The 25491-nt window shown below is 40.7% G+C and overlaps 1 protein-coding gene across 4 annotated transcripts; it reads left to right on the top strand.

Annotated features, from left to right (window-relative positions):
• The first annotated feature begins 1981 nt into the window (after positions 1–1981).
• Positions 1982–22158, top strand: LOC133135027 (acidic amino acid decarboxylase GADL1-like). 4 transcript variants are annotated; one of them, XM_061251785.1, is made up of 16 exons: positions 2897–2970; positions 3539–3589; positions 7048–7214; positions 8623–8749; positions 9642–9732; positions 10351–10460; positions 11135–11250; positions 13928–14007; positions 14330–14384; positions 16996–17112; positions 17521–17585; positions 17756–17837; positions 18377–18576; positions 19597–19648; positions 20020–20109; positions 21233–22158. In XM_061251785.1, exons 3-16 carry the CDS (start codon positions 7101–7103, stop codon positions 21404–21406), a joined length of 1473 nt encoding a protein of 490 aa, XP_061107769.1. In that variant the 5' UTR covers positions 2897–2970; positions 3539–3589; positions 7048–7100; the 3' UTR covers positions 21407–22158. The 4 variants fall into 4 exon arrangements, with proteins under 4 accessions (XP_061107749.1, XP_061107777.1, XP_061107759.1 ...); XM_061251765.1 differs by lacking the exons at positions 2897–2970; positions 3539–3589 and adding an exon at positions 1982–2085; XM_061251793.1 differs by lacking the exons at positions 2897–2970; positions 3539–3589 and adding an exon at positions 1982–2085 and having other exon boundaries at positions 20061–20109; positions 21233–21371.
• The last annotated feature ends 3333 nt before the right edge of the window (positions 22159–25491 follow it).

The following is a 25491-nucleotide window of genomic DNA, read 5'->3' as shown; positions in this document are numbered from 1 at the left end:
CAGTGTTTGGATAGTTAACTTTGGTGACTTTTGCTCTGTTTGTTTGTTTGTTCAAAAAAAAAAAAAAAAAAAAAAAAAATTGGCCCTTGTCCTTATCTTTCTTGTACAGGTAGCAGTTGAAATTGTACTTACCTCTAGGGTCTTTCAGCGAACTTATCCCTGGTTATGGGTATGCACTTTGTTGTACGTCGCTCTGGATAAGAGCGTCTGCCAAATGCCAATAATGTAATGTAATGTAATGTAATGTAGTCCCTGAAGTTGTAGTTGTCTTGGTATGGTAGTTACAGACTTGGCCTATCTACCTTGTGTACTGGACATATGTTCATTGCCTTACAACCAATCATATATGAATTGTACCTTATCTGGCATGTTCGGTTGTTTGTTGTATGACCTTGATATGCACGGTTTTGTATGTCGCTTTGGATAAAAGCGTCTGATAAATAAAATGTAATGTAATGTAATATCACGACTGGAATGCCTTTAATTCAAATCTGTTACTGGCCCATGTGGAAATCTTTTTGATCTCAAAATCTCTTTGTTTTCAAACTTCCTTTTGCATTTCACAATGAGACTTGTCAAGATCTAAAATTATTATTATTATATGTATTATTATGAATATGTTATTTTTCTATCTTTTGAGCATGGTGTCACACAATGGCACTACTTACAAATTTAACCATCATCCACTGTTAACCTACAATGTACAGATAGAGGACATTGTATTATTTGCAGCTTTGTGTCCAGTCGATTCAAATACTGTCATTTTATTTTCATTGAAAGATGAGTCCTTGGCAATAGGAGATTGAATGCTACCACAGGCAGGGATAGTCAGAGACATAAAAGGCCCATCAGATAAGCAACAGCCGTTTTTCATTAACAAATCAGTCATTGTGTGATGTGCTGACATACTGTATACAATATGGCACAGGAGTACTTTTACTAGCATACTGTTTCAGCAGATTAAAAACATGTCTGGTTGGCACTGCTATTTGCTGCACAGTTTTTCATTGGCCATTGGTGTGCACCCCTGCATCACCCTGTGAGAGCTCCTTTAGTTTGTTTATTTATTTGAAAGTATGTCCCTATTGGTTAAAAATGGCTAAATTCATAAACCATAAATATTAACACTCATTAACAAAAATGCACAGCTGTAAAATATGCTTTCAATGTGAGCAACAAAAACCAAATCCATGTAGAGGTATTAAAAGGGACATTACAAAGAAGTATGTGAAGGTTGAGGAAATTGTTTTTTAACTATGGAAAATGTGTTAATCTATTAGAGAGGGGCATTTTAAGTATTATATAATTAAGTATTATACCTCCATCCCTTTTGAGAAGCAATGAAAGATATCTTAGTCTCTTTATTCTCGGTGTTCTACTTGTCATTCTGCACATACCTCAGAGCTTATTGCAAGTGCATTGCCTTTTAAACCATTGCCTTGACATTTCACAGGGCTCATTTATACTGCATTTTTACCCAAAAAGGGTAAGATAATAAATCAGCATTATTTCTAGTGTTAGAAACTAGTCTGTGGCACATCTACAGACACAGGAAATACCAGAAACCTTCCCTATTCATTTTATTATATGTCATCTCTATTTTGCCATATTGAATGATTCACCAAAATTAATAATAGCTTGCTGCACATTAATAGTCTGGTATGGAACTGCTGGATAATTAATGCAGTTATATCAAAGTTGACCAAAGAATAACCTTTACATAGCTTGATTTCTAACAGTCAGCAGTCATTTCCCATGTCATATGTAGTTCAGTCATGGTGTTGCATGGTTTTTTGGACTGCCATTGAATACTTAGACCGAGAATAGAATCAGTGACCTTCTAGTCTAAGGTCCAACTCACAGAGGCCAGAGCACAGGAGTCCAACTCCCAGCGAGGGCAGCTTTTTCTGCAGCAAAGTGCAATGCTTCTCATGCCCTTGAGTTTCATAAATATGTCTTTCTGACAGAAGAATTAGGACATGCATTTTATCTATCCAAAACATAAATTTGTGAGCATGGGGAGTACTTGGGAAACTGAGCAGAAATGGTGCCGATGTTGTCACTGGACCCTCGATGTTGTCACTGGTGATTTGTTTTAGCATAGGATGCTTAAATAGGGTACATGTATGCTTATTTTCAAAACAAACGCACATACCGTATGTAGCCTACAGTATAGCCAGTATAGAACAGTGTTCTGCATGCCACTACATTAGGCTACAAATTGTTTAGTGACTGTTTTTTACTAACTTAACTTAGAATTCTCACGCTTACGCTGACAAATCAATATAATCAGTCAATTGTCAGTTATTTTCCTTCTTCGAATTCGCATGGTGGTAAAATGCATCTCTTTTTTGTTTGAAGTTAGCTACCGTTAAAGTTATTAAGGTTTGATTGCTTTTGGTTATGTGCTGGGTGAAATCCTCACATGTTCATTGTGCTGTGCTGAGGGACGTAGCCGCACAACGCGTTCAAATGGAGTAATTTAGATAAAAGTAATTTAGTATAAAGTATTTTAAATCGAACATATACCAAACGCCAAAGTATTGCATCATAAAAATATATTTTGCATTATTACGTTTTGTGTTAATGTTGAAATAGTTACCGTATCCGATAGCCTACGCGTGTTCTGCATTGAAGTCTCTAATAATACAATTATGCGCACAAATGTAATTTCTTTTCCGTGGGATTACAGACATTTAAAGAAAACTAACATTACTTGCCATTTACCAGAACTAATTAGCTAAACCTGTGATCTCGCATGGCCTTTTGATCACTTGCCAAAGAAGGCGCAGCATGTAACTGACAGCAGGACGTCATTCAGTCGCGGTGATATAATGTGTGGCTTGGAGGAATTGATTTGGAAACTTACCTGCATTCATCTTGTGTGGAGAACCTTTCAAGATCGTCCCGAACCATTCATCCTTTATATTTACGTTGCAGCTTAATCGACGATGAATACAGCAGTGAGCAGTAAGTAGCCTGTGGTAGGCTATGCCTGTCATTATTTACTCTATGCAAACTTTTATAAGCTAAGTCGTATTGGTAACAAAACGGGTTTTAGTTAAAAGCAATGCGGATGTCGTTGTAACTGTTAGAGTATACCGATATTATAGCGATCGACCATATAAGAGGAACCTGCCTTAACGGATATGATAAGAAATAGCTATGCACTGAATGAATGGAGTTGGTCGAGGGCTCCTGTAAAGTAGTTCTAGTTGCAGGTGCAAACATTCTACAAAATAAAAATAAAAATTTAGTGTAAAAAGTAATTATTTGAATTAAGTTTTAATTGTGACATCAATTAGCACTTTACTATCAGTTATTCATCATTGTCATAATAGGTTTGACAGTATGTGTAAATACTGTTTTCCCTTTATTTTGTGTAAATGTGTGTGAGAAAGTGAGAAACACAACAAATCCTTCCCTTAAAAATCTGTATGAAGATACTCCTAAATTAGTTGCTAAACATGTGCATATACTAGCTGGTCCTTATACTTTAAACATCAGTTTGAGCCAAAGCTGTGCCATTGTCTGACAGGAGTCTGCAGGGACGGCAGGACACGGTTGACTCTATCTTTCCAGGAGTAGGGTGGGTTTAAGTTTCTTATGGTTCCTTGGACAACTTTTGCTTTAGCTACCAATAATGTGCCAAATGCCTTCAAGCCACCAGCTGTTGTCAGTTCGGCATGTTCCAATTATCCCTAGCCCTCCTGCAGAACTGTGTAGCCTGTGTGGTGGAAAACTGCTGAGCAGGACCTCCTCCTTGGTGTTCTTTGGGTGGGCCATTGGGGACTTCATACTGAAAGTTGCTAATATATCACAATTAATGGCAGTATGTCATATAATTATACTATACTCATGTACCTGTAAGCATCTACTTTTATTCACCATAATAACATTCACCAAAATAACATTATCAACATTTTCCCTGAAAAACATTGATTTTAGTAAAAAAAAAAAAAATACATAAGAAGGAATGAATATATAAGCAGGCAAACTACAATGTTAATGTGCTCAATTGTGAAGGCACACAAGGAAAAAAATCTAGGTTATGGTAAATGCAATGTTCAAGAACCCAATATGAAGTGACAAAATGTATGTAAGGTCAATAATTCTATTTCTCTGCAGATAATGACAGTATTCTATTGACATAATTCAATTTACATTTTACGCCCCATTTGCCACCAACCCAGATACTCGTATTAAATGAATATTTATGATGGCAGAGTAAAGGTAGTAGCAAATGAACATCCACAACTAAAAACATTTATCTCAGATTATTTAAATATTTTTGTAATTTCTACCATATTTACTAATTGTCCATGTACAATTTACTATTATCATTAATATAACTACATAGCATACTTAGAGCAATTATTTGGTGATTTTAAATCAATTGAATCAATGTATGTCTTGCAATGCCTATAATATTTATATAAAATTAAATTACTGTTATTAAAACTTGAAGACAACATGTGGTGTTCATACTTTTCTGTTATTGTTTACATTATTGTTTACATTTGTTATTGTTAATGTTTTGGTTGCTATTGGTTACATTAGTTATTGGTTGCATTGGCTATTGGATACAGTGCTGTGATTTTCTCATTTCTATTTGTGTTTCAAAAAGGTAAGGAACCATTTATAATGTGTTACATTTTTATAACAATGCTAACCTGCATCAGAAATGTGACAGTCTAAAAAATACAGTTACAAAATGCATAAATGGAAGTTCTCTATAAGAATTTTAATATAGAATTTGTTATTTTGTATTTAACATTATATGTAACATATCCTATAAGTTGGTTAGCAGTTAGCTAACCATTTGTGCTGTTGCTTAAAACCACAAGCTACCATCTATTGTATGATCTCTTTGGGAATGGGACTGCCTGAGTAAATGACAATGCTAACATCATGACAATGCTAACATCAATTTAACTGGAACCTAAGCTAAACTATTTTACCTGAATCTACCTAAAGTTTGTAACCCACAAGTGCAAGTAATGTACAGTGTTTGTGCTTTGCTATTTATATGCTAACCTAGAGTGATAAACAAATAAGTAATACAAATAATAGTTCAAAAAAGTGTATTGCAATTGATTAGGAAATAATGATAAGACTGGAGTTTTATTGGCTGATAATACCTTACATTTTACATTACAATTATTTAGCAGACACTCTTATCCACAGTGATTGACAAAAGTGTTAGTTTCAGAAGTGAAATAATACCTATAAATGCAGAAGTCCCATTTACTGTATCATCAGTAAGTGTAATGTTAATCAAAGAAACCAACAACTAAGATTATAAAAATGTATACACATCAATACTGAACATTAACCCAAAAGGGACTCATAAAGAAATAGGGTAGCTAAAGACTCATTCACCCAGGAGATATGACCTGGTAGTGCAGGTGAAGGTAGGGGCTAGGCACCTAGAGGTAGCAGAAGTGAGGTCTGATTGGTGCGTAGAGTCTGATGATCTTTTGAAAATACAAGAGTGGCTGCTTTAACTGTCCGCCAAGCTAGCATCATGGTTTTGAATTTGATGCAAGTTGATATTGTAGCCAGTGGTGGGTTATGAGAAGGGGGGTGACATGGCAGAGCTTGGGGAGATTGTTGATCGGGAAAGCCGCAGCACTCTGGATAACCTGCAGTTCTAATGGTGGAGGAGTTGAGTAGGAAATGATCAGGGCCTGGACTAAAAGCTGCATGGAGTAGCGGAGGAGGGGATTTATTCTGCAAATCTTGTAAAAATAATTTCAAGATGTTTTTGGAGAGGGACAGTTTTTTTTGTCCACTGCTTTAAGATTCCTTACAGATGAAGAAGGTGAGGGATGTGCTGTGGATCCCTCAGGTAGTCTGGAAAGACATTGAGAGGTTGTGGTCAAATGCTGCTGAAAGGTCAAGGAGCATCCGAATGGAAAAGAGAGAAGTCACCTTCAGAGTGTAGAGTGTAGCGCCTCAGTGACTGCAAATAAGACTTGCCCTGAAACCAGACTTGATGGTCTATGTGGAAATTCTGAGAGAGAAAATGAGAGAGTTGGCTGAAAAACAGCATGGTGAAGAGTTTGAGGGAAGAAAAAAGACTGTAGTACTGAATGACAACAGGGTCAAGAGTGGATTTCTTTTCGAAAGAGGAGAGCAGAGAAACTGCCCTCCTTTCATAATTTTTGCTTTATCAGACAGTGAGAAAGATACAGGTAGCGAGGCGATAACAGGTCATGGCAGAGGACTGAACCCCTGCCCGCTACAAGGGATACGTATATGGCCCAAGACCTGGCCAGCCAATGGACTGCACGACACATCTCACCACAACAGTGGGTGTCTTGAGCAGGGGATAACACAAGCCTGTTTTAGCTTAGGTTGATCTTATCAGTACAGGCTAACACGCTAAATTGTGGCCAATATGATAGACTGGTATGATAATGCAACATAAGTGTGCCAGAGAGACAATGCCTTTCATGTACATGCAATGTCTGAGAGACTCATAGCTCTTCAGACACTCTGTATTTCTCATGGTGGTTTAAAGTGGTCATACCGGATGATCTGACGGTGGCACATCCAATATGGATTTATATGGAAAGATTAGCAAGAACACTTCTCCTAAACCTGACAGGCATCCCTGGTGTAAAATCCAGCTATGACCAGCTTGAAATACCTGCTACCAGCTGTTTCAAAATATAACTTGAACTGGTCAAACCAGCAGGGATAGGCTAATAGTCAAAACATATAAGGAAACAAAATAAATTGGACAGAAAAAAGGTATTTCTCCTTGCATACCCGATCCCCAACAATTTCTGTGGCGAACTTGGTAAATGCATGCAATTTTTGTACCAGGTTATTCATGGATAGTAACACAAAGTAATAATAGAGGAAATAATAATTAGAGGAAATTTTGCAATGCACAGTTCATGAGAAGTTGTGTAAATGTTCCCTCTTATCAGATCTGAAAATGCATGACTTGCCGTATCTGTCTAGTTGTTCTTTGAGTAGAACCAGTAGATAGATGGTGGGTGTCTTGTAACTCTTGCATGTCTGGTGCCTCTGCAGAAAACCTTCACCATAGTCATTTGGTGAAGATAAATGGTGTGCAAGTGAATGGAATGTACCTTAACGGCCCAACACTGGACACCAGGGCAACCTATAAGTTTGTGGAGGATGCCGTATCGCTGATCCTCGATGAGGCAGTGAAGAAGGGCACAGACATCTTGGAAAAGGTAAGGACCTGTTTCCAACCATGCTGTGGGTAATTACAATACACCTGGCCCCCGCATTAAACTGTATGTGTGTTTCATTCTAGGACCCTCATTTGTGACAATTGCTGCATTGTCAAACACTTTCTGTTACATTTTCAAGTCCAAGTTCTTCTAACATGAATTAAATATTGAGCACACTCTTATCAAGACAGTAACAGACAGTACTTTATTAAAGACCACAATAAATATTCTGAACAAATATTGTGAGGTATGCAGGTGTAATGTTGAATGTTGTTTTCTTGTTTTCATGAATGTCTGACATAATTGATCATTAATGGACTAGATAAAATATATCTGTTTGTTAAAGATGAGAAATTAAATTAGTTCATTAAGGGTTATCACTGGTCAGTTCCCATCCAGGATGTATTGCTAGCTAGCTAGCAAGCAAAGTAACATAAGCCAGCTAACTTAAACAAAGTAATGTTTGCTAGCTACCTAGTTAGGTAGATTAAATTGCTTAGTATTAATGCGTTATTTGATGTTCACTGAGTTAGCTAGCATTGAATAAGCTATGTTGCCTGTCATGAATCAATATGTACAGGAAAAGTGTCCTGTTTTTTCACCTATAGCCCCTGTATCTGTGAAAGTAGCAGTAGACAGTTATGTTGGAGCGCCTTAGGTCCTGTTTACTCATGTCATTTTATGTGACTTAAAGCAAATTTATTCACAAACAGATGCAAGTCTTATTTTACAACTGTAGATTAAGCACAAGGAATTGGGTAAGGATCAAATTTGCTGAAAACTGTTTTGAGTCTGGAGGTAGTCTGGGTTGGATTCTGGCTGCCAGTATCGTTAAAGCTCTAGCATGCATCTTTTCCTGTCATTTACATTCTTCTCTGACATAACATCCCATATGAACTGTGTGGGAGACATGATACACCCTTTCAAAGAGCTGGTTGTCAATAATAAAAGTCAGATGGAACACTGACAGCAATGATAAAAAAAATTCAATGGCACCTGTGTCACCTTATGCATATTTGCATTATAGTCAGGAGACAGGAAGTACAGTCACCATATAATGCATAAGCGCCTTCCGAACTGCAAGTATGCAAACCTCAAGTACACATTATAATCTGTGGGTACCACCACACTTCTCAGAACACAGAATTTGAAGTAGCCTATGCAAAGAAACAAGAATGAGCATCTGTTTATTCACTTGAATCTATGTCTAAAATGTGTTAGAATGTTTGTTTAAAGCCTGTTAACGTCAATCGTGGTTCGCTGTAAAGGCAGCCTTTGTTGAGCTCTGATATTATGAAAACCAGTCTCCTCTATTTAAATGTATCCCTCTTCCATATTGCTGCCCCTATACTTCATATGAAACATGCCTTTTCACTCCCCCTCTTCATGCGCCCCCTACCTGGGCCAGGTGTGTGAGTGGCAACCTCCAGAGAAGCTGAGAGAGATCCTAGATCTAGAGCTGAGGGATGGGGGGGAGCCCCAATCCAAGATCCTGAAACGTTGCCAAGATGTCATACGATACAGTGTAAAAACTGGTGAGTCAACAGTACCCTCAGCGCACACCCTGCTATTGTACCACGTACACCTCTCCCTGCACCCAACTATGACTGGCATAATCACCGTCAGATCGCCATACTGATGGTTATGAAACTATAGCATTTTTCGGTGCATGTGCATTTTAAATTACAGAATAAGAAACTACTGTAATACCTACTGCTTCCGTCTATGCATCTTCCAAGGGAACAATGTACTAATGGGCAATCCAATCCAATAGCACATTGTCATTTTTCCTTAATGTTTAGCGTATAGGCTTAATCATTTTGTTTGTTTTGTTCTGAGCATTTTATTTCTGAAAATTAAATAAAATGTTGTTTTTTTAAGAAAGAATAGAAGTGAACAGTATGCTTAAGAAGTAACCTAAAGTAATCAATAATACAGAGGGTGTAATGAGGATTGCAAATGTCTTACATTGGGATTAGAACCACCGACCTTGCATGTCCCAGTCATGTACCTTAACCACTACGCTACAGGCTGCCCCAGATGACAGAGGGTAAGAGTTCCACAATGACTTAGCAATTGCTTTTGGACACCCCCTGCTCACTTCATCTAACAGTATCACCACCTAAAGCCCCACACTACCAACCCTTCTGCCGTTCACTCCCCTTCCCCCAGGCATTTGAGATGCAGTCATCCTGTAGATCATGACCTCCCAGCACAGCCAAATTGTCTGGGAGACCCAAAATAGAAATGATGACTGGCCCCCTACAGTACATCTGGGTACATAAATAGAAAGGGAAACCTTTCCTCTTAGGCCTCAGTGTTCATATACTGAGGAATCTACTCCATCATCTTATGTGTCTTCTTCACAAGATTCTACAGTGTATGTCAAATGTTTTAGGTCATAACCCATTTTCTCTGGGTCCACAGGTCACCCCCACTTCTTTAACCAGCTGTATGCTGGGATGGACCCCTATGCCCTGGTGGGACGCTTCATCACCGAGACCACCAACCCCAGCCTGTAAGCACTGTTTAGATTAAGTCCTGGTGACCGGATTTCCTCTTGTTACAGTGACAGGAAGACGATTAAGTTGTAAAGTGCTGGGTGCACACATGGCAGTAGTGATGAGAGGGTTTCACTCAGCCAGGCAACAACTTATTGTGCATCATGCATCAAAGTGAAGTGATTCTGATTCTGATATGGTTCTTAATTTTTTAAATCATCAGAATTGTTTGCAATACTGGCGAGCAGAAGGCTCGCCAGTATTGTAAACAGCTCTTATTTAATCAGGCCTCTTTCATTAACAAGGAATTTTTGGCCACAGAACTGCCATTTGCTGGATGTTTTTTGTTTCTCTTACCATTCTCTGTAAACCCCTAAGACTGTAATGCGTCAAAATTCCAGAACTGCAGCTGTTTCTCTGATGATGGCAGTCCATGGTCAAAGTTGCTTAGATCATGCATCTTGTCCATTCTAGTGTTTAGTTGAATAACAAGTAGGCCTCTTCACGATGTCTCCATGCTTTAGATATTGAGTTGCGCCAACATGGTTTGCTGTTACGTGAAGCAGGCTATTTGTGATGTGTACCTAATATAGTGACCACCGAGTGTAGTTTTGATGTGTTATTGGGTCCCACAGGTACACGTATGAAGTGGCCCCCGTGTTTGTGCTGACGGAGGATGCAGTGCTGAGGAAGATGATGGAGTTTGTGGGATGGGAGGGAGAGGGTGATGGTATATTCAGCCCAGGTGAGTGAGAACAGATTTAGAGCAAAGATCTAATGCTCTCATTATGTGGCAACAGAGCGCTGGCATTCATGTTTTAGGTGGTTACTCATTAGTTAGGCAAATTCATTTTGATATTCAATTCCACAAGAGATGTGATTCTTGAACCCCAATCCCCATTTTAATGTTCTATTCTCCCACTACTTTCCCTTAATCTCTGTATATGAGTATCTCAAATGAAGTACGCAGAACAAGTTCGGTCAGAGAACTCTACTTTGTCCAACCAATGCAATCACATACACACATCACATTTGTCATACCTATCCAATCACAGGCGCACATCACTAATGCCTTCTTATATGGCAGTCAGACATTCCCTGGGCTGGTCATTGCTTGTGCTGCTTCTGCATCCTTTGCTTGCAACTGCAATATTGCTGCTCACCCTCCACCACACCAGTTACCATCTGTTGTTTGGATCTGCTTCTGGGTACTAGAGGGTTTTTCTGGTAATCTTCCTGTTCAGTAGGGGAGATGCATTGTGCTCCCTGTAGATAGGGTAGAGCTCACTGGTGCGTGCACTTTAGTACCTGAAGCAGATCCATTCAGCGCCCAAACCTAAAAAATGTCTATTTACCTATTCAATTAAATATGTAATCCTAATACGTGAGTTGTCCTGACTGAACTGCCTATCTCCCTAGGTGGCTCCATTTCCAACATGTATGCGGTGAACGTGGCCCGATACTGCTGCTGCCCCGACATCAAAGAGCAGGGCTTATCCGCCATGCCCAGGCTGGTCCTGTTCACGTCACAGGAGGTGGGCTGTGGTTGACCAGGGACACATTTTACATTTACATTTTAGACATTTGGCAGACGCTTTTATAAGTGCATCGGTTCTTCCACAGGTTAAAGCATCAAATCCATAACTAGTAAAATGCACACGAAGGGCTGTTGTAAACAAAAATATAGTCATCGTAAGTGCCCTTTTTTTTTTTTTTTTTTGGTTAGACAAGAGGGGTATCGGAACGAGGGGGGGGGGGGAGGACTAAGGTACAGTTTGAAAAGGTGTGTTTTTAGTCTGTGTCAAAATAGGGGGAGGGATTCTGCTGTCCTGACAGTGGTAGGCAAGTCATTCCACCACTAAAGAACCAGAACGGAAAACTGAGGAAGCATGAACGTGCAGCTCGACAGCCAGGTGCTTGTAATCCATCCATAACTAGGAAAATACACATGGAATGCTGTTCTTACCATATAGTCGTCATCATAGGGGAAGGAAATAAAGAGTTGGGTGTCATCAGCGTAAGAATGATAAGAAAAGCCATGGGAAGAGATAACAGAACCAAGAGACATGGTGTATATCGAGAAGAGGAGAGGCCCAAGAACTGAGCCCTGCGGGACTCCAGTTTGTAGGGGGTGAAGGTCAGAGACTGAGCCCCTCCAAGTCACCTGGTAGGAGGAAAACCAAGCGAGTGCAGACCCTGTGACACCCTTCCTAGACAGCGATGAGAGCAGAATCTCATGGTTGACTGTATCGAAGGTGGCCGACAGGTCGAGGAAGATGAGGACAGAGGAGAGGGATTTGGCTTTAACAGAGTGGAGTGCCTCAGTGACCGCGAGCAGGACGGTCTCAGTGGAGTGGCCACTCTTGAAGCCAGACTGGTTGGGGTCATGGAGATTGTTCTGGAGGAGATAAGTGGACAGTTGGGAGCAGACCGCACCGTTCCAGAGTTTTTGCGAGAAAGGGAAGAAGAGAGACAGGCCGGTAGTTGTTCAGGGCAGAGGGCAGAGGCCACTAGCTCTGTAGACAGATGTGTCCCATGTTGGGGGTTACTGCTGCTGTGTCCTTAAACACGGTACCTACACTTTCAATGTAAATGAATGTGTGACTGTACAATATGTCAAAATGCCATACAAACCTCCTAAGATAACAACATCCATTAACTAAGCAAATAAAGTCACTTACTCTTAACATGTAGTGTAGTCTACCTTCTACAAGCATCATCTCTACCTGAAAATCATCACAGCCTTTTCTCAATAGAAGGTCTGTGTTGGAGCCACATGCCTTAGTAGCAAGGTAAATATTGCAAATGCAAATATTCCTCCAATGACGGTTGTAAAGCTGGATTGGAATACATGACAGAACAGGTGCTTGTCTGTCATGGCACAGTCTCCATCTGTGGGAAAAACGCAAACCCTGGTGCGGCCCTCTTTATCAGAATGTGGAATGAGCAGTGCTCTTCCTGACAGCTGATAATGTTTAAGGCAGGGGTGGGGCATTTAATACCTTGGGGTAACAGGCTATTCTAGATACTCTAGGGGATATTTCTTTAATTTAGTGGGCTCAGTAATGCTGCATGTGGGTACAGATAATTTTTAAGCTGTTGGTGTTAATTTAAGACTCTCTGGATTAGGCCTGCTAATGTCTTTTTTTGTTTAATAGCCCAGGAGTTTCAATTATAGTCCTGAATAGATATAGTTACACTGCTCGATCACTTGGCAGTGGTACCACATTTTAAAGGCTGCACATTATAGTGATTGTGGAGAATCGTTCATGTGAAATAATATCACAGTCTTATCATAATAGCATTATTTCTAATCAATACTTTAATATCCTTTTTGCACTGGCACATTTAAGCGGAGCCGTATTTGACCTGAGTAGATCCGAGCGGGCGGTCACAGCTTAAGTTGCTTTTTCATTATACTCTGCTGGTACTGAGCAGCACATGGCATACCAAACACTCTCATGTGAAAATGACCATGCATGATTGGTGCCACAGACTTTTCAGATGGGTTCAAATACGATGGGCTACGAGGAGTTATATACACAGGAAATGATTGGCAGAACAAAAGATAAGCAAGTGGTTCCTAAATATAATCTAATCTCACAATAAATAAATTAGCAGGTTAGTTCAAAATTAATCAGGGATAAATAGTGCAATTAAAAAAGCCTGTTTTAATGATCGCCAAAGGGTCCATTTTTCCATGTCTTCTCCTTGTCCTGGTATAGTTGGCTTATCAGTCTTGTTTTATGAGTTCAATTGTGGCCTGGGCTGCCTGTAATTATCTGTTCTGTGGCAAGTTATCCGTTTACTGCCAAGTTGTCATGGCCAAATTCTGAAGTGGTCATTGTTCATGTAACTGCTAGTTGCTAGATCCATTATTTATAAACTTGCTAGCACCAGATATGCATTTTGGCAGTTTCTGGATCAGGTCTCGCCAGCACAGTTAAAATTTGAACAAGCTCAGAAGGTCTAGCACAAGTCCAGCTCGGCTCAATTATGCCAGTTCAAACAGGATATTAAAGATTATATTGACACATAATAGGCAAGTTGGCTCATAACCAATGGATTTGTGGCACTGGTACACAAGAACTTGAATCTCTTTGGTAAGGATCCAGCCATAGAAATGATCTTTATAACTAAGCCATTGAGATTTTGCCCGAATGAAGTCTGCTATTAAAAGAAATAAGGGGACATATGTTTTTTTCCTTTCAGTGCCATTACTCTGTAGCAAAAGCTGCAGCCTTCCTTGGAATTGGAACCAAGAATGTTTATGTGGTGTCTTCTGATGAAAGGTAAATACGGTGCCCAGTCAGAATATTTTATATCAAATGTATGAAATAAACCACATTTTCTATGTATTCTAACATTATATGTTTGTAAACGTAAATTAATATTATGTCTATGAGTATGACTGCAGTCTACAGTGTTGTGAAATATTATACATTTGCATACATTTATGTTAATGAAAGCATAGCTGCCAGGAATGTTAGCGCTATATCAAGCGTCAATGGGAAAACAGTAGACATAAAATACAAAGGTAAATACAAAACACCTTAAGTTCCCTCCGTCTCTTTTCTCCATCACTGACCCCCTGTCCCCTTGCATGCCTTTCAGAGGAAAGATGATTCCCGCAGAGCTGGAGAAGGAGGTGCTGAGGGCCAAAGCAGAGGTGAGGAGGAAGGAGCATTAAGGGCAGGTGTTCACAAGGGTGCCATTTTGTCTATCCTGTGACAGAAGTAGATGGGCAGTTAAGAGTTTCCAGGACGCTATGTAAATAGTATAAAGAGAAAATAGCAGGGCCCCTGCTGACCAGTTCGCATACCAGGCCATGCTCCTCTATTTTCGTCAGATGCCACTCCTGCTAAGGTGAGGTTTATTGAAACTAAAAAATCTGTTTAGTTTCATTCTGTTAACCCAGCTCTACCCTCTCTGATGAGGACTTCACTATCTACTTTGAGTTGAACCTTTCTGACTTCTGCAAATCCTTCAAGACAGTGGAATCTCCCTAATGCTTTCACGGTCCACTTTCTCTACCCTTACAGATTCAGACATCTTAACTTCTTCCCCTGCACTACCTGACAACCTGTGCTGTGGACCCAATCCCCTCATGTCTCCTTGAGTATATCGCTTGTTCATTCTGTTTGTTTCCTCTGGTTAGCTACGATCAGACCAATGGCTGTTTTCCCTCTTCCTTCCTGCAGACTTGTATTGCCCCCACTGAAGAAACCCCACTCTTCACCCCATTTGATATTTGAGCCTTCTATCTCCAAACAGCTCTATACTTTCCTAACATGGAATAACCTAGTCTCCCAGTCCGACTTCAGGACTGGCAACTCCACTGCCCAGTCAGTGCTGCCCTGCCTAGGTGGCCTCCCTTTCCTGGGTTCTGATTCTCATTGACCCCTCTGCTACATTTGATAGCCTTCTTCTGTCTTCCCTTTCTGCAGTGGGTATTGGTGGTATGGTCCTTGCCTGGACTGAGTTCTATATCACTGGTTATTCTTTCCAGGTATCTTGGGGTGGCAATGCATCTACTCCCCATTGTCTCTCTACAAACATCGGCCAGCACTCCTATTCGCTGTACATGAAATCCCATGCTCCTGTCATCGCTTGTTATATCATTGTTGTGCTGACTCATTCAACTGAACTCAACTCTGCATGCCTCTCTACCTGCCTGAATAACAACTTGAGTTGGATGAGAAATCACCACCTAATGCTCAACCTGGCAAAGACTGCTACATATGTCCCCTTTTTGACCTCTCCCCTTGGGCAACACTACTCAGTATTCAGTATACAGTATTCTAGCTCCAAGAATGACTGAAGAACTAACCAACATCAGGAACAGTGTGGGGGTGAGCTGGGTGGATGCTTCCTCTACAACATCAGGCTAATCTGTCTGTTCCTCACCACCTACTCTACCCAACTTTTGTTGCAGTCTCTCCTGCCTTGCAACTCCCTCTTTGTTGGCCTTCCAGCTTCTGCCATCAGGCCTCTGAGAGTGATCCAGAATACTACTGCACACTTAGTCCATAACCTCCAGCTACCTGTCTTCGCTGGTATCAAATTTAAAACCTTGGGGATATCACAGCGCTACAGAGGCCTGCCCCTTCATTTGAGTCTACACTTATTGCACTTACTTGCTCTCTCTATTGGGACTATACTCCCCCCCCCCCCCCCTTGGGAATTACTGCACTTGCATCCCTGATCTTTGTGCTTGTGTGTGCATTGTAAGTTGCTTTGGATAACAGTGTCAGTAAACGGGCATGCACAGGATTGATGACGACTGCGTATGCATCAATCAAACAAAGGGCAAGGCCGATTCACTGAAATAATCACTCCAATTTCCTTTTATGATTCTTGAAGGCTTTATGGGTTCAGTGGCATTTCAAAGCAGAGGGTGGTCATGCCTCCGTTCTTTTGAATTGGTGAGAAAATACATTTACAGTGATATTTTCCTAAAAGCTTAAGAGGTCTATATGGGTCATATTCCTCTGTTCTCATATATAATGCACAAAGCATAAATACAGACTCAGATCCGATAAATTGTTTCACACCTTTTTTTTGTTAATAAATATTTTTTTATGTGCAAGGACCCGGGTTGAAATTTCTAGTTTTTGAAATGCAGTGTCCCAAACTCAAAGTAATATGTAAATGGCCTGCTTCTCACTAAAAGCCCTGCTCAAGGTTAACCACCAACAATCACATGTAACACAATCAAATGACACCCCCCCCCCCCCTTCTACCATATACCATAGAGAGATTCAGAACTGTAGAATCTCTCCCCAACTGAAGACGTACCTATTCAAGCAGCACCTCTCCTAGTCCCTCCCTACCTCCCTGTGAACCTTAATTGTTGTCTTTGTGATTTACTTTGTGTATCAGTATTTTTTGTTGGCTAGGTAAGCAATATTTGGATAGTTAAGTTTGGTCACTTTTGCTTTGTTGTTTGTTTATTTGTTCGTTTAAAAAAAAAAAAAAAGGCCCTGGTCCTTATCTTTGTTGTACAGGTAGCAGTTGAAATTGTACTTCCCTCTAGGGTCTTTCAGCGCACTTATCCCTGGTTATGGGTATGCACTTTGTTGTACGTCGCTCTGGATAAGAGCGTCTGCCAAATGCCATTAATGTAATATACACAGGACAGGGTATAACAATGTCACTGTTGAGGGCTTTTAAGACCATTATTAGTGAAACCATCTTATTGTAATACTGTATACACTTTGAGGGCATTAGTGAGCTTGCCCCTCCATGCTTAGTGTAATGTTGCTATATTTGTGTTTCAGGGAGCTTGTCCGTTCATGGTTAATGCCACCTCAGGAACAACTGTGCTGGGGTCCTTCGACCCCCTAGAGGAGATTGCAGACATCTGCCAGGCACACAAACTCTGGCTCCATGTTGATGTAAGTGCAATGAATCTTCCTTTTTCTTAATTTTATTCATTAATCCATCCATCCGTTAATTCATGCATAAATTAATCCATCCATTTGTAACTGTACAGCCTAGTAATGGGGAGAGGATCATTCCTGTGAAGGGGAGCCTCTTAAAAGCACCACACCCTCTGAGAGACACTGGAGTCAGTGGCTAAAAACAGACTGATATAAGATCTCTTGTTTAAATAGTACCTAGCATTATTCTCAGAAACTTACATTCTTAAATCTTTATCACGAACAAGACAGTATTATGTGTGTGTATGTGTTTACGCCAACACTTGCTCCATTGCCTGGAGCCACATTAAACCTATAGCAATGCCCATCATATGCCTCTCTATGTGCGTGATACATGCTGGTTCTCATTTGGCCCGACTTTAGGCTTGTTGGGGTGGGGCTGCTCTGCTCTCCAGAAAACATCAGCACCTCCTGAAGGGCATTCAGAGGTCAGCGCTTTACATCTTCTCCGTAATGCTCAATGCTTAATGCTCAATGTGTAATGGCCCTAACATATCAGACCTCCAGCCACAGGAAACTGATGGGCCACGGGGGCAGTAGTGGAGAGGTTATAACCTTTGTGAGGCTTGTGTTCATGGTGTCTGTGTTGGTCTCGCAGGGCCAACTCTGTGGCCTGGAATCCACACAAGATGCTGATGGCAGGGCTGCAGTGTTGCGCCTTTATGGTCAGAGACAAAACGGTGAGAATTCGGGTGCGGATCTACGATAGTTTTGTACAATTTTTTATTATATATTTCTGATATACACTATATCATGAAGAATATTAAATGTTGAACTGTACTTTGAGTGACAGTAGCAATAATACAGCCAAAGATGAGGTGTCGGTTACGTGCAAGGTATCATAGTGGTTTAATGCTGCCGTAATGCTATCAATGTTGGCAAAAATGAACTGGCTTGCTCCTCGAAAGTCTTGTGTCCAAAGGTAACGAAATTGAACCATCCTTGCAATTTTGCTTATCATGAAGTAGGTTGTCAAATTGACTAAACAATTTGAAGAAGGTTTGTGGAGAAACCATAATAATTGTGGTTCACTGTCGGGGTTGTCTCCAATGGCGGTGATGTAGTTTGTGTTAAACTGCAGACACTGCAGGCCTTCTCATGGATTATGGGATTATGGGGATGTTATCTAATATGGATAACATGAATGCATGTGTGTATACGTGTACGTGTGTGTGTCGCCATCTTGGTACATGTCTCTGTTGGTGTGCATGTTTTTCAGGGTCTGCTGCAGAGGTGCCACTCTGCTCGAGCAACCTACCTCTTCCAGCAAGACAAGTTCTATGACATCAGCTATGACACGGGCGACAAGTCCATCCAGTGCAGCCGAAAGCCTGACGCCTTCAAGTTCTGGCTGTTGTGGAAGGCAATAGGGACCCATGGCCTGGAGGAGAGAGTAAACAAGGCCATCGCTCTGGCCAGGTCAGTCTGACACCCTCACCGAAACTGTACATAACATAAGGACACAAATTGGTGGTTTTGTCACTTGCAGACTACTGCACCAAGGAATTGATTAGCCATACTGTCAGCCAATCAAATATAGCTTTCTCTTCAAAGGTTCTGTTTTGCTCTGATTGTATACCTGGATGAGGAAAGAGGGTTACCTTGCTACACAGACCCACACCTGTGTTTGGAGTACTTTGGAAAGTAAGGGTGATATACAAAATAAAATTCTGGCTGGCTGTGTGCCCCTGCCAGGGACTTTACTTCCAATCCACACAGAAAACTCACCTTTCAAGGTTACGCAATCAGACACAGAAAAGAGTCCATCTTCAAGGCTTTCAACACCTAGCCTGCTCTACTCCCCTGTTTGAACTTCACACATTTCATTTTATTTCGAATTGCATCATCATCCTTGTAAATCTTGTCCTGATTTAACCGGAGATACCCAACATGTGCAATGCTTCCCATTAATCTTGAGACTGCAGACAGCACCCTCTAGTGTGCCACTGGCATTATTACAACAAAATTGCTTAGGGGATAAATTCATTTTAGGCCTCCCCCCTCCTAGACTGAGCAACACGGCCAGATGCCTGACCAGGAGTATCTTCTAAAATAAGAAAATGTCTTTGCTGACCTGTATTCATGTGTGGTATTAGCTGTTGTTCTAATGACGACTTTTGGGGAGAGACAGTAAGAAACCTTTCACAGCCAAGAAAATTGTGAAAAGGCCAAGGATATTGTGCTCCCCTGACACTGGGATAGGATATCCTGCAAGCCTGGTGTTGATACAATGTCTACAAGACAATGGCACCAGTACGCCCTTGAAGCATTGAGAAATGTTTGCACATAGAGCTGGGCAGTAGGACACAATATGACATAGTACAGAACAAGCGAGTGTGCATGTGGTTGTAGTCTCCTAGTAGGACATCATATGTCTCAAAAGTTCTCTCTTTCTCTCTGCATTGAGTAAGTGTACATCAATCTCTCTTTTTGTTATAGGTATCTGGCTATGGAGATACAAAAGAGAGAGGGTTTCCGCCTTCTGATGGAGGTCAGTTGTTAAAATGCTGTTGCCAGGGTTACTGGGTGACTCATCCTGTTAAGGCACTGTTGTAATGCATAGATGGGCCCAATGGTCTGATACTGATTCTGGACTGTGCCTACTGCCTGGCAGCCCCACATGCCAATTCAGAGTTGAATTCAGTGTGGCCTAAGGGACTGGTTTCAGTCTGCTGGGATTGTGTGTGTGTGTGTCTGTGTGTGTGTGTGTGTGTGTGTGTGTCTGTGTGTGTCACACATACACATGATTGGGCATTCCAAACTGTGGAGAATAAGCAGGGAAGAACAGCAGCATTTCCTCCCATAGTAAAACCATTTGCATTCATGAAACCCAAACTGAAATATGTTTTACATTTTCTGCAGCCTGAATATGCCAATGTGTGCTTCTGGTATATTCCTCCCAGCCTAAGGAAAATGCCTGACAGCAAAGAATTTTGGGAGAAGATCCACAATGTAAGTGCTCAAGTCTGGTAGAGTTAACAGAATGAATCCCAAGGAAGACTGTCAGGGGGAAGATATGTACTATCCCTTATAGATGCCATATATCTTTAATGACCACATTGCTCAACTGAAATTCTGCTAATTCATTTAAAACATACTGTATTTTCACTTCTTCTGATCAGAAAAGTTGGTCCCAAACTTTAATATGCAGAAAGCTCTGAAGCTCTACTGTATATTGAAATGTTGATATTAATGTCCTATATCACTCACCTACTGTAATATTTAATGGTGAGAAGGGAAAATCACCAACAGGTGGCAGCAAGCAGCAGAGAGAATATTGTCATGGACTGCAGCTGGCCATACAATTGTCTAGTCTGGCAGAATTTCATTATCATTCACTGTTTTTTGGTCGCATGTCACTGTCATTGACACAAATGATGCAATATTGGACTTTATGGCCTTGTTTTCACTTGCCTTTTTATGCAACATACATATACAGTATATCCAAACTGTTGACAAATAGCATGCACATAGTGCAAATATAGACTGTTCCAACAGAGTAAATGGAGTACTGCCTGTTTCTGTAGGCCAGTGTTTCTTATGGGTCAGGAGTCAGGACCCAAAATGGGTCATGGGAGTTTCTGAGGTGGGTAACAGAATGAGCCTGTTGTCCACTAAGCTATGCTAGTGTGTGTGTGTGTTGTGCAGTCTATAGCCTAGTAGCTAAGGTGCCTGACTAGGACCTGAAAGGTTGGTGGTTCAACCCCTAGTATAGCCACAGTAAGACCAGTGCAGCTGTTGGGTCCTTGAGCAATGCCTTAACCTCACATTGCTTCAGGGGGGATTGTCCCCTGCTTTTAATCAACTGTCAGTCACTTCGGATAAAAGCATCAGCTAAATAACTGTCATGTTATCGATGGGTCCCTGAAAGGTACAACATTTCTAAGTTGGGTCCTGATATTAAAAAAGTATTTCTAATTTTGGTCCTGTGATATTGACAACTTTAAGAACCACTGCTATAGATGAACTAGAGTACCACAGATATCCCTGTAGACTAAGAGTACCAGAGCTTTTCCTATACACTAACCAGAGTATCACAGATGTCCCTTTAATTCAATACTTCATACATTGGCAGGTTGCCCCTGTAATCAAGGAGAGAATGATGAAGAAAGGCTCCATGATGATTGGGTACCAGCCTCATGGGAACAAGGTCAACTTTTTCAGGCAGATTGTCATCAGTCCCCAGCTGGGCCGAGCAGACATGGACTTTGTCCTGGATGAAATTGAAAGGCTGGGACAGGACCTATAACTACAGCAACTGGGGCTTCTGTACTGTATTGGGGAGGGGAAGGAACCCAAGTTACATCTCTCTGAAAGAAATAATATTTATTACCGCAATAAAGGAGTTTACACTAATATAGCTGGGCTTTATTTTATACAAATCATGTAATTAATCATTTAAATTGTAAATTATATTTATAATAAAACATTTTTAGTAACAGTTGCAATTCAATACATTCAATGAACATTCACCGCTGACAATGTGAATTGAGAGGGAAATGCTTTGCTTCTGTGTGCAAGCATCATCAGATATCTAGCGTTTTTCTTCTTTATTACTGGTCAGACCTCATAGTCTCGTCAGTGGTCACATTAATTGTCTTGTCTGTCAAAATAATAGATTACTTATTTTATTCTGTCAAACTGTCAACCACTATTCAGTAAATGACAAGCAATAACCCTGTCACTGCTTTCTTTTTCCATGTCTGATGTGCTTTCAATATGTGAATGAAATTACAGATTGCTAAATCAAAATGCGATGGACGGACCAAACAAAATGGTCTTTATATTGCTGTCCAAGTTTATTTGCATTGACAGATTGTGGTAGTAACCTAAGCCACCTTTCTTTTTTAGCTGGTGTGTCAAATGTACATTTTGAGCATAGGCTGGTTTGCCAGTTGGTATTACTCAACAGTTTGTTTTCTTCCACCTCAACGTTAAACCCACATTTTCCACAATAAAACCTTTTTTTCCTCATGTGATCCTGCTGAAATGGATACTAGATCACTTGCTGGAGTGTCTTTCCGCATTATTTCAGGCGAACTGTAAGTTTTCTATTGGTCCCAGCAGTTTTTGTATGCGATTAAGGATAATTTTAGATACTGAAGGTCTACTTCACTGTGGCTAGTATAGGGGCACTGACATCATAGTTTAAAGCAAGACAGTGTACAAAAAGTAGAGTAATTTAACTTTTTAACTTAATGCAATTGAATTAAAATGAAAAATGCACACTATGTCACATGCTATGAAAATAAGTTAATTTACTGTTACTGCAGCATTTCATTCTTTCATAAATCCAAATCTATTTGCAGTTGCTTGTTATAAGCATGGCAAAGAACAGACAGAAATGCATGCATGAAACAAAAAAAAAGAGTATAGAGCACAAAAGAAGACTAGATTTTACTGGTGCGTGTGGCAAGTAAGGCAGTCAGGTTGTAAACATTGACACCAGCCTGCAGCATTGAAGACAACCAGGGCCACTGGAATAATAAGTGAATAAAATTCCTTGCAAAAGGCCTTTCTCCATGTTGTGAAGTATTAGTCCAGAGGACATCAATCCGGACACATTGGTAGTCTGTGCCCCATTAGCGTCAATAAAAACAGCACGCAGGACAAAATAAATGGGGGGTGGAGGTTGGTGTCCCTGGAGTGCCTGTAGGACTGGTCAGTGGTGTAGGATGCTTCTGAACCTGGTGATTAGGGCTTCCAAACCAAAAAATGTCTGTTATGGAATGTCTGCCCCGCATACTCTAAACAAAACAGTTGGCCCGGCATGCTTTTCCCTTCTGAAATGTCATTTCTCTCTCCAAAGCATGTTATTCTGCTCAATTGCATTACAACACCCGCCTTGTTACTGTAGTCACGCTGTGTGATTGCCTTTGGCCCAGTGTTCAAGCCTGCATTTCATTCAATAGTTTATTTTTCTTCCCCACATTTGTCTGATTTCCCTCCACACACAACATGCAACGGCAAGGGGCTTTCATTTGATTTTTATGTTCTATTAAGATTCAACATACAGTTGACTAGTGAAGCAGTTTAGGAAGTGGGATTGTGAGAAGAAGAATTGAAGTCACAATAGTGACATAGTCCTCCATCATGCAGTTTTCCCACCACTTTTTCAAGTGATAGTATTTGAAAAAAATAATTAAGGGTGTGAATAATTGTAACATATTCAAAATATTACTTTCAGAACTACAACAAATACTTTTTCTCCAAGAAATGTATAATGTTTGAATAAAATAATAAAATTCCCTTATTATTTTCAGCATACAATAGGGCTCATTAACAGTTTTGTTTGTTTAATACAACCTTTATGCTCATCTTTAGGAAGGAGTTGCATAATTTGCATGTCTAGCATAATTTCTAAACTTGATATATCAGCTCATGTTGTAGACTGGAACTTTCATGCAAAATTGTCAAAAATCTATTATAACTTAAATATATATGCCACTCTAGCACAAGGTCCATTAGATTATTGCACTGAATTATTAAATTAATAATGGACTCATGCAGCAGGCAAATTAGAATGCTTATAAAAGAACACCACTTCCATTTATACAATTAGATTTTCTACCAAGGTACTTGAGAAGCATGTAGCTTAGGCCTAGAACACAAACAGACAAACCTCAGGTCCAAAGTCACGGGTGAAGGCTTGATGAAACCAGAAAGCTTACAGTATATTCATGAGGCAAGGACAGGGTTTCTAGTGTCCAGTGAAGTGCTCTTTCCGCAGGTCGGTGTTTTGGCAACAGAGTGCTTTTCCTTTTTGTTGTTAAGGAGATGAAGAATGAGCTCATAATGAGGCATACCTGCTTCAACTCACAGCATTTGCTTGGCGGGAGTTCAAAGGAGGCAATTCACAATTCACTAAATGAAGGCCAGCCTGGCATTATTTTAATGATTTTATTTGACAGGGATAATATGCATTAATAACATTCCTGTAAATGTGCCAGAGTTAGGAGAGAGTTAGGAAACAGGAACACCTGGAGAAACCCACGTGAAAACATGCAGATACCAGCCAGAGAAAATCCAGATCAGCCGGGACTCGAACCCAGAACCTCTTTCTGGTAAGGCAACAGCACTAACCACTGTACCACCATGCTGCCCAGGTTACAGATTCCAGCTCTCCAGAACATGCAAACACTGCACTCCTCACTCTGGGATAAAAGATAAATACATAAAACCAACCTCCACAGACCACAGGAGTTTTTTCCATGCCTTGCAGAGGCAGCTGTCAATGAGGCCAAAGGGCAGACCCAGGATATTCACAGAGCAGAACGGTCATCCATCCATCCATCCATTATCTTAACCCGCTTATCCTGAACAGGGTCGCAGGGTTAAGATAACCAGCCTGCCTATCCCAGCATACATTGGGCGAAAGGCAGGAATACACCCTGGAAGAGGTCGCCAGTCCATCGCAGGGCACACACCATTCACTCACACACTCATACCCATGGGCAATTTAGGCTCTCCAATCAGCCAAACCTGCATGTCTTTGGACTGTGGGAGGAAACCGGAGTACCCGGAGGAAACCCACACGAACACGGGGAGAACATGCAAACTCCGCACAGTGAGGCCCCGGCCGACCAGGATTCGAACCCAGGACCTCCTTGCTGTGAGGCGGCAGTGCTACCCACTGCACGAAACTTCTTCTTTTGTGAAGCAAGCCAACAGGTGGATGACAAGTAGAATACTCTTACATTAGATGATTGAAAGCCAATGACTTGAAAGCTTTTGACAGTGAGGAAACCATTATTCAGGGGCTGGAGTGAGAATCACAGAAAGACCATGCAGCTAAAAGTCCAACTAGGGGTCAAAGGTTTCTATCAGAGTGTTTGATGTCTTTTGTTGCTGAAATGGTGGGGAGGCCAATTACAGGCGAAGACTGGCATTTAAGATTTAAGATTCAGGGCAGCAGTTTGAATTGTCAGCAGTAATTTTGTAGTTCTCTGTGCATGTTGTGATGGGCAGGGGGTTTTTCGGACAAAGGGCTTGCTCCACAGAGACTTCGTATCACAGAAAGACCAGGCCTTAAAGGGGAGGGAGGTACAATATGTACCACTACACACAGTTCCTTCTCATAGCCTTAACTGACAGGGATAATTACTGCAATAGCCTACTTGTGTCATAGGCTAGCAACCATGATGACACAAATAAAGCTCAATGTCAGTTGTGATGGGTAATTATCATGATTAAGAGCATTGCATATGTTAAATATTAATTTTGTTGTTCTAGTTGATGCTACTAATAATTATGCCGCATAAAGAATACACACACAAATGTACACAAGCAATATTAACTGCATATAGAATTGAATGTAAAGAAGAGTGAAATAAA

This window comes from Conger conger, chromosome 1 (genome assembly GCF_963514075.1).
Source record: "Conger conger chromosome 1, fConCon1.1, whole genome shotgun sequence".
In the NCBI taxonomy this organism is placed as follows: Eukaryota; Metazoa; Chordata; class Actinopteri; order Anguilliformes; family Congridae; genus Conger; species Conger conger.
Note: the sequence above shows the minus strand (reverse complement) of the source record. Positions and strands in the feature narration are given on the sequence as shown.

Coding starts and splice junctions, on each gene's coding strand:
- LOC133135027 (XM_061251765.1), top strand. CDS start 2,016: ATGGGGAGTACTTGGGAAACTGAGCAGAAATGGTGCCGATGTTGTCAC. Junction 14,385..16,995: donor TGCTGAGGGCCAAAGCAGAG/GTGAGGAGGAAG, acceptor TTTGTGTTTCAG/GGAGCTTGTCCGTTCATGGT. Junction 17,113..17,520: donor AACTCTGGCTCCATGTTGAT/GTAAGTGCAATG, acceptor GCCCGACTTTAG/GCTTGTTGGGGTGGGGCTGC.